The sequence below is a fragment of the Sprattus sprattus genome (assembly GCF_963457725.1).
Source record: "Sprattus sprattus genome assembly, chromosome: 1".
Lineage (NCBI taxonomy): Eukaryota > Metazoa > Chordata > Actinopteri > Clupeiformes > Clupeidae > Sprattus > Sprattus sprattus.
In genome coordinates, this window is record NC_137920.1 from 46635598 (window position 1) to 46648713 (window position 13116).

General features: G+C 45.2%; 1 protein-coding gene across 1 annotated transcript in view; it reads right to left on the bottom strand.

Annotated features, from left to right (window-relative positions):
- Positions 1-1807: 1807 nt before the first annotated feature.
- Positions 1808-13116, bottom strand: part of bbx (BBX high mobility group box domain containing) — a gene marked incomplete at its 3' end in the record, with an annotated part of 61667 nt that continues 50358 nt past the window's right edge. The window contains exons 11-17 of the mRNA XM_080836874.1: positions 7537-8386; positions 7256-7394; positions 6892-7040; positions 6584-6673; positions 5756-5944; positions 3604-3781; positions 1808-1898 (exon numbers count right to left, since the gene is read on the bottom strand). Coding sequence (XP_080693000.1) covers positions 1808-1898; positions 3604-3781; positions 5756-5944; positions 6584-6673; positions 6892-7040; positions 7256-7394; positions 7537-8386 — 1686 coding nt within the window. The remainder of the gene's footprint in view (positions 1899-3603; positions 3782-5755; positions 5945-6583; positions 6674-6891; positions 7041-7255; positions 7395-7536; positions 8387-13116) is intronic.

A 13116-nucleotide genomic window follows, 5' to 3' on the forward strand; every position in this document is an offset into this window, starting at 1 on the left:
GAGAGGAGAGTGTGTGAGCAAGAGAGAGAGAGAGAGAGCCTCACACCCGACTCCTGTGTCCACTCACTGGAGGCAGAGGAATGAACCGAGTTGGTACACCACGCCACTCCACACCACAGCACAGAGGAGCAGCTACTTACACAGGGAATGAAGAGTAGGCTTCTCCACTTAATCAAGAACAAGTGAAGGGAAATCATCTAGCCATACAACGACAAGAAAACTTGGATGCCAGTAGTAATGGTCTGATTGCCAAAACCTGAATGACACTTTGATATCCAAAGAGAAATCTGAAAGGACAAATAAAAACACTAACTGCCCTATATATATATATGGAAATATATGTTCTACTCAAGCAAAATATTAGTGCAGTGTCTGTGTTATTACACTGTGAGCAAACTAGCCGCATTCTTTAAGATGAGCTTTCTAGATGCTACACAGACTGCTCTAAGGTCAAGTATTGAAATAAAATGCTATTCGCCATTCAAGTATCCCCAAACTGCTCCAACAACAATCACTCCTGTGACAAAAACTATGGGGGATGCATGCATGTGTGTGTGTGTGTGTGTGTTGAATATGAGGGCTGGGATAGGGAGTTGCAACAGATCTTCTTAAATGAAAGAAAATCAACCCTGAAAAGCAGTTAAATGGTTTAAGGAGAAATATTTGTAATGTACAAGTCTCTAAACATTTTATCCAGTTTCCACCACAAACGTGTTGGTCTACTCTTTAAAAGTGAACCCCTTCCTACAGTACCCAGAATGGCCGATATTTCCGTGCTATACGTCCAGAATGCCGTGAAGGATCAATCTACACAGGACAATTGAGCCTAGCATGGTGTGCTCTAGTCTAATGTTTGAAGTGTTGTTTGAAACTAGTGAATAGAAAAAGAAACCTTTGGAGATAGAAATCAGAATATGTCATGGTGATGTACCCATGTATGCAGCCAATGTTCAAGTGGAGTTGAGTTGAGCCTGTGTTCAAACCCTCAGTCACTTATCCCTATCACACTGAAATACAGTACTATATACAAACCCGTGGCCAAAGAAATGCTGTGGGTGTGTAGACAAAAGAACCCAGTTGTTTCTCACCTACCTACCAAAACCAATAAGGGCTGCCTAAATTAGGATATTTTTCATCACTGGCTGAAAATGTACAAAGACCTGTAAGACCTACTGCATTATCTTGGCAAACACCTATCCCCATAACCCACTCATCATCATCTTTAAGGTGACCAAGAGGGATCTGAGAAACTAGAATAAAAAGCTAAATTGCTATTACTGAGAAAGAGAGACAAGAGGTATGGTGGCTGTTCAAGCATTTGTGCAGGCTACTGGCTGTGTGAATTTGGTCTAGAGCAGGAAGGACTGCAGGAAGCCACAAGATTTCATTCGCCCGTACAGAAAACTCTGCTACGTGGAGGAAACGTCTGTGAAACAAAGCTGCAAAAAAAAAAAAAACAGAAAAAAATATTCGAATGCACTTTTAAAATGCAAAACTTGACCTTAAAATGGCAGCCATTTTTTGTGCAACGTCTGCTAACCCGTCCCAGCACACCAAGTGAGGAGGCCACGCTGTGCAGCCACCCGAGCTCCTCCAGAGGCTGCAGGTGTGGGCTGCATCTGAGAAGCTCCCAGGTGAAAGGCACCCTTCTCTCCATGCTCTTTCACTCCCAGACCAGGGCAGCCCGTGGAGGCCACTTCAGAGCGCATCTCCCCAGTGTCCCTCTGTCCCATACCAGCACGAGGCTGAGATTGCGGGGTAAACGCACCATGTCTGTCTGTTTGGAGGGGGCCAGTGAAGAGAGCCCTCACTGGTCAGCACAGGAGATCAGCACAGGGGTTTGGGGCGCCATGTCCTTCGCTTGGCCCTCACTGGTCAAGCCGACAGCACGCTGACCTCTGAAAACACAAAACCAGAGCTGTGAAACAAACAAATGTACAGACTCCCTACTACACAACCATGCTCATACACACAGGGATACATAAATGACATGTGTTACTAATTAATGCCCTTGGCTTCTACTGACTAGCTGTGTGATCAGGTACACATGTTATAAGAGGGAAGCTTGCATTAAATGTCTTTCTATAAACATTAGGCTTTGATGGAGATAATTTCCACTTAAGAATACAAAAATCAAGTGCCTTGTATTATTAATGACCTTATATGAATCATGTACTTATGTAAGCAGGAACATGGCTTTTCGGTGTTTCTGCCTGTGTGCCAATTATTATATTAGGTGCCACTTAGTCTGCATTTGTACAAGAGCATGTTTAGACCAGAGGTGATAAGCTTCTTCCGACCTTGTGCAAAACTGACATCCTTGCAAGAAAGGGAGCCTCAAGATCAACCACGTGGGTATCTCAACTGAACGGTAAACTTCTGTCTATATAAACCTTATGCGATGTGTTTATCATTGCACTTTCAGCCTTGTGCTTGGAGTAAGCCGATTGCAATTGTTGTTTGTCTAATAAATATACTTATACGCAGCTCCGGAATTTTCACTTAACAGGCTTCAAATTATTCAACCTCTGAACAACTCCAAAGCTGTAGGAAGACTCCATGAAGAAGCTTTGTAGGACCCTTTTGGGTTTAGTTAATCACTATTTCAGCTTGACCTGAATAGTTCCCCAACAGCAAAAGCACAGTGAAAAGGTAAGGAAGACACCGCATTAGACAACTAAGCCAGTGTCATTAAGTTATCCACCTGAACATGGTAGTCGGACACTGCAGAGGAAGTCGTGCTGGAAAAGGTTTGTAATCATCACACAACCAACCTTCTCTAAACGCCTGTGTAACAGTTCATCATACTTATGAGTCATAATTCACCCTGATAAACTACCCACAGAACCAGTCGTAATTCACCATTATAAACTACCCACAGAACCAGTCGTAATTCACCCTTATAAACTACCCACAGAACCAGTAGTAATTCACCCTTATAAACTACCCACAGAACCAATAGTAATTCACCCTGATAAACTACCCACAGAAACAGTTGTAATTCACACTTATGGAGGTCAACTCATAAACTTGAGGAGCAGCCGACTAGCAAATCAGAAACAGTGTTGCAACCCCCAAAACACAGAGACATAGAGAGAAACAGAGAGAGAAAGAGAGACTGAGACAAAGAAAGAGAAAGAGAAAAAGAGAGAGAGAAAGAAAGAGAGAGAGAGAGAGAGGGAAAGAAAGAGAAAGAGAAAGAGAGAAAGGCAGAGAAAGAGAGAGAGAGAAAGGGAGAGAAAGAGAGACTGAGACAAAGAAAGAGAAAGAGAAAAAAAGAGAGAGAAAGAAAGAGAAAGAGAGAAAGGGAGAGAAAGAGAGAAAGAGAGAGAGAGAGAGAGAGAGAGAAAGTGAGAGAAAGAGAAAGATAGAGAGTACTCTATGTATAGATATATGTATTGTTTATGTAATCATTATTATATATCCAAACCAAATGCTTTGGCAATACTTTACAACGCTATGGTCATGCCAATAAAGCTTCTTTTGAATTTGAATTTGAATTGAATCAGAGAGAAAGAAAGAGAAAGAGAGAGAGAAAGAAAGAGAGAAAGAGCGAGAGATAGAACCGGGTAATGTGCTGAAGTCAAGATGTAAACAGGGTACCTGTGCACATTCTCCATGGCTGCTACTTCAGCGAGGGCCGCCAGGCTGAAGAAGGCTGGCAGGCCTTCAGGTGCATCCCTCCTGTCCACTTCAGCGTAGCACCCCTCTTCATTGCATAAAGACTCTTCACTAAATGGCTTTTCATCCTTGTCCTGGGACAACTCCTTGGCTTTGTCTTCTGCGTTACAAACAGAGAGGGCCATTGCACATTGAATTTTGTTAAAGTAATACCAAAATAACTTGTATTAAATGTTAAATATATGTTTTCATTATTTGTACATCATATGTGCTCAACCTGATACATGAAGCTGTCATGATCAAGACTAGAAGGGCTGAAGCCTATGCTTGTGAGCATGTGTGATTTGAACACAATCTTACACAGTGAAATACAGGCACACAAAATGTGCATTTATTTTTTTAACCATACATCGAATCAAGTTGACCAGAACAGCCAACAAAAATACAAGCAAGGTGTTAACAATACCAAGGTCATTGGTTTGTTCCAGATACAAATGTCCACCTCATATGTGTCCCGTGACTCTGGATACAAATGTCCACCTCATATGTGTCCTGTGACTCTGGATACAAATGTCCACCTCATATGTGTTCTGTGACTATGGATACAAATGTCCACTTCATATGTGTCCTGTGACTGTGGATACAAATGTCCACCTCATATGTGTCCTGTGACTTTAGATACAAATGTCCACTTCATATGTGTCCTGTGACTATGGATACAAATGTCCACCTCATATGTGTCCTGTGACTCTGGATACAAATGTCCACTTCATATGTGTCCTGTGACTATGGATACAAATGTCCACCTCATATGTGTCCTGTGACTCTGGATACAAATGTCCACCTCATATGTGTTCTGTGACTATGGATACAAATGTCCACTTCATATGTGTCCTGTGACTGTGGATACAAATGTCCACCTCATATGTGTCCTGTGACTCTGGATACAAATGTCCACTTCATTTGTTTCCTTTGACTGTGGATACAAATGTCCACCTCATATGTGTCCTGTGACTATGGATGTAAATGTCCCCTTCATATGTGTCCTGTGACTATGGATGTAAATGTCCACTTCATATGTGTCCTGTGACTTTAGATACAAATGTCCACTTCATATGTGTCCTGTGACTTTAGATACAAATGTCCACTTCATATGTGGCCTGTGACTCTGGATGTAAATGTCCACCTCATATGTGTCCTGTGACTTTAGATACAAATGTCCACCTCATATGAATCCTGTGACTCTGGATACAAATGTCCACCTCATATGTGTCCTGTGACTTTAGATACAAATGTCCACCTCATATGTGTCCTGTGACTATGGATACAAATGTCCACCTCATATGTGTCCTGTGACTTTGGATACAAATGTCCACCTCATATGTGTCCTGTGACTATGGATACTGTTAAGACCCTGGCGGGTCTAGGCCCCGCCCTTTGAGTGTCATGCCTGTTCTCTCCCTGCTTTTCTCCACCTCTCTGTCTCTGCAGTAGGTGATTGAGGACAGGTGTGTTCCTGATCAGCCTGGTTGATTGATGACAGGTGTGTTCCTGGTTAGCTGGGCTACATAAGCCATGACCAGCCAGCAGTCAAGGCTGCTATGGTCCTCCCGGCATTTTGGCTCTTTGGCGTTTTGGTTCTTTGGTTGATCGTTGGTCGTTGGTCGTAGGTCGTAGGAACTTGGGTTTGTGTTTGGTTCTTTGTTGGCATGAAAGTTTGATCTCGTTATCTTTTCGTTTGTTAACCCCTAAACTGACTTTGCACGACACTTTGGTTTACTCCTCACAATACTGAATTGCACCACACTTTTGCATTCCTTTTACTTTGAAGTAGCCTTATCCTTTTAATAAACTATTTATTCTTATAAAACCAGCGTGGCCTCCCCTTCATGTTTCGTGCATTGAGCCTGCACGTTACAATACAAATGTCCACCTCATATGTGTCCTGTGACTATGGATACAAATGTCCACCTCATATGTGTCCTGTGACTATGGATGTAAATGTCCACTTTATATGTGTCCTGTGACTCTGGATGTAAATGTCCACCTCATATGTGTCCTGTGACTCTGGATACAAATGTTTGCGTGAATAAATGAATGAATGTGAAGAAGGAAGGTCGTAGGCAGCACTCACCCTCTGCTGGGGACAGCCTGCCGTCAGCGCTGCGCACCAGGTGGGTGATCTTACTCTTCCTCGCCTTCCTCTTCTGACTGCCCACCAGCATGTCTGCGGCCCGCTGGGCCTCCAGTGCCACCTGGGCACACGGCGTGTCCTTCTGCACGGCCACAGCCTCAGGCACAGGGGACTCACACACGGCTATGGCTGCCAACGAGAGGGGGGTGGAGAAACATGCCTTTTAAAGACCATTCTGTGCCATTACAACAACTACAACAGTGACAATCCATGCATACCAACCTTCTAACATTTGAAGTAGTAGACAAGAATAAGAATGGAATGGGATCTCCTCGTTGTAGACGACGTTTAAGAGTCAAAATGGCATTTTCATTGTGACATACTGCATGAATAGTACTACCAAGGATGTGATTCTCAGAGTCTACTACAGTCATTTTCCAGTAATTGTCTTATTTCAGGAGTCTACAACCTATGTTGACCTACATGTACCATGCCGACCTCTTTCAGTTAAAAACAGGAAATGCTCATATAAGCGAAGCCTTTGCAACCACTTCTGACTGCCCTACTTGAGATGACAGTATCACATGAGGAACAGATGCATTGCCTTGTTTATCCTTGTGTGGTCCATTTATTACTATTTACTTTTTTAGTTTCGATGTAAAGCACTTTGAGCTGCATTCTTTATATGAAAAGTGCTACATAAATTAACTGTTAGCTTCTTCCAATGCCATGCATATTCACTCCAGAAGTAAAAGGCATGACAACACAACACAACCCAACACAACACAACACAACATGACAGGACAGGACATGGCAGAACTAGTTCACCTTTATCCAAGGTATTGGGCTTCTCCTTTTTGTGCTTGTACTTGCTAACGATCTTGTGGAATAAAGTTTTTTTCTGAGATGCAGATGAACCTAATATTAAAAACAAAAGACAGAAAGGGAACAGGCCCTGGTAAGTGGCATGGTAAAAAGCAAACAGAAAAAGGGAACATGGCCTGGTAAGTGAAGTGGCCGTCATGACAGAGAGGTGCAGCATGTACGTGTGGAAGCAAAATGTGAAGAGGAAGTGGGTGGAGGAGAGGATGGAGGAACTGAGGTCAGTAAAAACCCACAAACGCTTTTTGCCTCACCCTTAGACGGCTTGACTTGATCAGTGAGAATGGTGGAACAGGGTTTTTTCTTCTTGGCGACAGAGGTGTTCTTTTTGTCAAATGTCAAAGGGCTATACTGTGGCAAGCTGTTGAACTTCTTCTCAAACTCCTCTTCTAGTTTTCCTAGACTGTGGAAGATAAGAGGTCAAAATGATGACTATTGTAAAATGTAAAGATTAAATACATGACTATTAACAAATGTGAAGCTAAACGGACAAAAAATATTCTAAATGTCTGTACATACTGCTATATGTAGATCAATATATTCTTCAACACAACGGTTATAGAGAAAAGAAACCTCTTGAAGCCAGCATGCAATAAAACATGTTGAGACTCCGCTCACCCTGGCACAGTCTCATCTTTAGATTTAGACTTTTTCAGCTTCTTGGGGTTGCTTGCACTAGTCTGAGCAAACGTCCAGGCCTCATCGGTCCAGGGCCCCTCCTGATCCGACACACTCCCTCGGATAGAGCCTCTTTTTCCTGTAATTCACCCCAAAATATACTTGTCATTTCTTGGAAATGATACATTTAGCACACAAACTTGTCACACTTACTGCGTTGACTAAATGTGTAGCAGATAGTGATAATGATATATGGTGAAAATGACAGACGGGGCAGTCACCTCTATCCACGTTAGCCCTCAGTGACGTAAGCATCCCCTCTGACACCAGCGTCTTGTACAGGGCCCCCTTGCAGCTTCGCTCTGACTTCCTGGAGCCACAGCTCTCAGGCTTGATGTCGGCATCTCTCTCCTCACACTTGACCAGGGCCTCCAGAGGGCTGTGGGGATCCATGTCCTCCTGTCCCATGAGGGGGTCAGTCTTCACGCAGGGGGCCTCAACTTCCCTCTTTGGGGATATTGCACTCTCCTTCTTCACCACAGGCAGATCTTGTGGCTTGCCATCCTCCTCTTCTTCTTCTTCTTTCTGCACCTCCTCCTCCTCTTCCTCCTCCTCCAATGCCTCTTCTTTTGCTTTGAGTGGTTTCTTCACTTTAGGCTTGGTCTTCTTTTTTGGCGAGTGCTGTACCCCCGGGGAAGGGCTCATGTCAGTGCCTGGGATGCGGGCCTTCTTCCGGGGCGTCTCCTCCGTGCCCCAGGTCCCTTTAGCCACGGCTTCAATGACACTGTCCAAGTCAGACTCCGACGACTGGCGCTTCTTCGATGCTTTCTTCACCAAACCTTGAGTCTTGTCAGCCTTGAGAGTTTCTTTGCAGTCCTTCTTTTTCTTTTTCACATTCTTGGGCTGGCTGAGGAGTGGCGGTGTTTTGTCAGTAGGGGTGGAGGAGGCCGAGGAGGAAGGAGACGTAGAGGAGGAGGAGGAGGAGGGTGCTGATGGAGGCCGGTCTGGTGAGTCTCTTCGATCCATGGGATCCGTGTGTGTGGAACTGTTCTCGGGGAGAACGGGAGCAGAGTCACCTGCAGGCTGGGGACACAAGGCCCCTCTCTTCTCCGCCTCAGAGGCCAAACACATCTGCAGACACACACAAACACACACCCAGTCATATATAGGAGCTGAACACATCTGCACACACACACACGCACATACACACACACACAGTCACATATAGGAGCTGAACACATCTGCACACACACACAAACACACACACACACACACACACACACACACTCACATATAGGTGCTGAACACATCTGCACACACACACACACACACACACACACACACACACACACACACACACACACACACACAAACACAGTCACATATGGGAGCTGAACACATCTGCACACACACACACACAACCAGTCATATGAGGCCAAACACATCTGCAGACACATACAAACCCAGTCACATATAGGAGCTGAACACATCTGCAGACACACACACACCCAGTCACATATATGAGGCCAAACACATCTGCAAACACATACACACCCAGTCACATCTATGAGGCCAAACACATCTGCAGACACACACACCCAGTCACATATAGGAGCTGAACACATCTGCAAACACACACACACCCAGTCACATATATGAGGCCAAACACATCTGCAGACACACACACCCAGTCACATATAGGACCTGAACACATCTGCAAACACACACACACCCAGTCACATACAGCCGCGGAAAAAATTAAGAGACCACTTCAAAATTATCAGTTTCTCTGGTTTTACTATTTATTGGTATGTGTTAAAGTAAAATGTACATTTTTGTTCTATTTCGTTTCTACTGACCGCCAGAGGCGGTGCTTTAAGCACTGGATATCATTCACGTTTACGTGTAGTTCGAGTATTTGTATCAACAAAATCACCTGTGACCTGGGTGACGTATGCCTTTGCCCCTGTACTAAAGGCATGCTCCCCCAGGTCACGACCCTTAATTCTTCTCGCGTCAGGTGAGTAGGTGAGTATGTTCACTCCACAGGTGAGTGTAATCATGCTAATCGTTGGTAGTCTTGCAACCTTCGGGTAGAGCTGCGAATTCTCGCTCTCTTAAGACTACGATTAGCATCAAAAATCAACATTTGCAGTGGGCTACAGTACAGGTGTTTCTCGCCTTAAAACTGGTAGTTAAACCCACTCGCGGATAATCCGGGGAAAACGGATAATCCGGAAAAATGGTGAGTTGCCTCTATTTGTTTTACCGTGTGTAGTAGTCACGCTCTGGTAATGAGTAAAGAGGCATGGGAATCAGCAGTTTACAGGTGTTTCTCGCCTTACAACTGATGATTAAACCCACTTTTTGCACGACTGATAATCGTGTCACACTATCTGCAGGCTACAGGTGTTTCTCGCCTTATACCTGATAATTAAAACTACTTGTTAAGCGAGCTTGAGCCCTCGCATAGTTTGGTTTGTACCGTTGTTGTTTTGAAGATGCAAGCGGCGTTAGCCTACTTGCCCCTGTCGGCTTCGTGTCACGCCATCAGAAGGTGTTTCTCGCCTTATAGCTGATAATTAAAACTACTTGTTAAGCGAGATGGAAATCCTCGCAAAGTCTGCTTCGTGTCACGCTATCAGAAGGTGTTTTCTCGCCTTATAGCTGATTGTGTCACGCTATCAGAAGGTGTTTCTCGCCTTATAGCTGATAATTAAAACTACTTGTTAAGCGAGATGGAAATTCTCGCATAGTCGGCTTCGTGTCACGCTATCAGAAGGTGTTTCTCGCCTTACAGCTGATTGTGTCACGCTATCAGAAGGTGTTTTCTCGCCTTATAGCTGATAATTAAAACTACTTGTTAAGCGAGATGGAAATCCTCGCATAGTTGGTTTTGTACCGTTGTTATGATGAAGATGCAAGCGGCGTTCTCGCCATAAGCATTCAATTAAGTAGGCTAAACGAACAGGATTTACTCCTGTCGCTACCTACTGTTTGGGTAACTGTTAAAGCTACGTTCTACGCCCCGAAATGTCAGTTCTATGTTTGCGGAACTGTTAACTATGGTGTTAAAAGCGTAGGCTACTGATGGATGACTGACGGGCAATGCCCGCAATTTCAGTTTTTTAATCCATCTATCTTGGTAGCTGGGAGCGAGTGTGTCCACTCTTAAACAGGACAGGGGTTTTACTCCTGTTGGCTTGTGTTAAACGCTATAGGCAGGCCGCGTTTACCTACGGACAAGTAACTGACGGGCTATGTCCGCAATTTCAGTTCTAAACCATCTATATTGGTAACTGTAATGGGCTTGTCCACTCTTAAACAGGACAGGTTTTTTACTCCTGTCGGCTTTGTGGTAAATGCTATAAGCAGGCTACGTCTACCTACTGTTGATGACTGACGCCCGCAATTTCAGCTCTAAAAGCAAGTTTAATTCGCGTGGTAAATATTGAGGCTTGGTCCATAATAAACTGCCTAGTTTGAGTGGGTGATTTCTCCGCCCCGCAAACTTCAGTTGTTCAGAATTTATTATTTGGCTCAGATGACTGTAGAGTGGGTCCGCTCTAAAGCAGTAGGCTACATGATTTACGCCAGTCGGCTTTGTGTTAAACACTATAAGCAGGCTACGTTTACCTACTGATTAGGGACTGAATGTGCTATGTCCGCAATTTCAGTTCTAAAGCATCCAATTTTGGTAATGTTAACCGCTGGGTCCACTTTTAAATGGAAGCCTACCTTATGTAAGGTAAGAGGAATCATTGCCGCGATCAGGTGTAATGCGCTCGGTTAATATTGAGACTTGGTCCATAATAAACTGCAAACCTCAGTTGTTCAGCATTTATTATTTGGTTCAGATGGCTGTAGAGGAGTGGGTTCACACTTAAACAGTAACCTATCTGAACAGGGCCTGGTGTTATTCGCTAAGGCTGCTGGTAAAATATCACTCATATATATATATATATATATATATATATATTATATAGATAAATAAATAAATACATCTAGGTATAGATATTGCAACATGTTCATTACATGCACTGTTGCCAGGCCCCTCTTGGGCCAGAGGACGAGCCAGAACCGCCTCCGGCGCTAGGTCTCCTAAGCAATGCAAACGCCAGAGGCCTGATTCCCGGGAAGCCTCTGGTAGGGGCAAATGCAGGAAAAGGTATCCGCTTGCCCAGAAGGTAGACACTTCGACTTAGGAGTTCGCAGAAATAAGACTCTGCTTCTAAAGCTACAACAACCTGCTGCACAGCATGCTAGTGCTTTCACTACAGCGGCTTTACAGTCTCCTTCGGAGGTGCTCCCTCTAATACGGTCACCAGCTTTGAGATCCTCAAGGAGGATATTCTCTCCACTAGGGCGTCAGAGAGGCCCCTATTTCTCTCATCCCAGTTCCCTGGGTACGAGCGACACTACACTGAAGGGCTCCGAAAGAAGCAAAAACATCAGTTAGACCCACATTTAAGATGGCAATGACACGTCTAGGGTTGGATATTATACCCATACAGACCTCTCCTCAGAGCTGCTTTAAAAAAAATAAAAAAATAAAAAAAGGCCTCCATCTTCGGCTTTTAATGTTCCGCCCTCGACCCCATATATCGAGGAGCGGCAGAGATGCTGGGCAGATCCCAGACGGTTCTCTCATCTCCCAGGAGACGAGAGCCCTAGCCAACATGCAAGATGCATCTGCCCAGGGCCTTGCTAGCATGCCCAATATTGAACCAGCCGTTGCTGCCCGGGTGCTGACACCTGGTTAAGCACTCCGGCCTGATGCTCGCTGCCCCGGCCAAAGTGCCGTTTGACAGACGACTACATGGTGAAATCCTACTACGCAGCACTGCGTATTGCACGTCTTGGGTATTCAATGTCACACCTGGTACTAGCCCTGTCCCAGACATTGCAGACTTCTGGGGATGACAGAGTGACACCTCCCTGCAGGCGTTTGCCTACATGACCAGGGAGTTGGGTAGGCCGTGGCCTAGTTAACCCAGACCCAACGCCGGATATGGTTGGCCCAGTCTCAACTCTTGGAGCCGAGCAGGAAAGCCCGATTGTCTCTTCCTCCTGTCTTTCCTGGACAGATGTTTGTCCTGCCGCGCAGTAAGCTCTGGAGTGCAGCCTACAGGTTACAAGTCCAGACAACAGTTGCCAGTCTGAGCCGGGAGGCTCCTGGCAGACAGAGGCCCCCTAGGGTTCGGACCCCGACCACCGAGGTGCCATGGGGTCAAAATGACCATCGTCATAGACCCAAACAGGGCTCTGGCTCTACGTCAGGAGATCTGGGATCTCTTGAAGAAAGGCGCCATCAAGCCATTAGACAGGCTGGCACAAAACAGTGGATTCTACTCCGCTTATGTTATCATGCCAAAGAAGGGCGACGGCCTTCGGCCTATACTAGACTTGAGACGTTTAAACACGCATCTCAAGGTTAAGATTCCACATGCTGCGTACAGCGGATGTGCGGCAAGGTATCATGCAAGGAGATTGGTTTACAACCATCGACCTAAAGGATGCATACTTCCGCGTCCCTATCACACCTCGAAACAGACAGATTCTTCGTTTGCATTCGAGGGCAGAGCTGCCAGTTCTATGGGCTCCCTTTTCGGGATCTCGCTGGCACCACGTCTTCACCAGATGTGCGGCAGCGGCACTGTCCCTACTGCATCATCAGTCATTCAGGAAAGGAGGGCTCTGGCCCTCAAGATCTTTTCTGAGACTGCTGAGTATGCTCACAGCGGCCACGTAGGTGTTCCCTTTGGCCTTCTGTCTTTGCAGCCCCTTTAAATTCGGCTGAACGATCTTGGCCTGCACCCCACTTATCACAGGCACAAGCTGGTCAGAGTCACTTCCAGTTG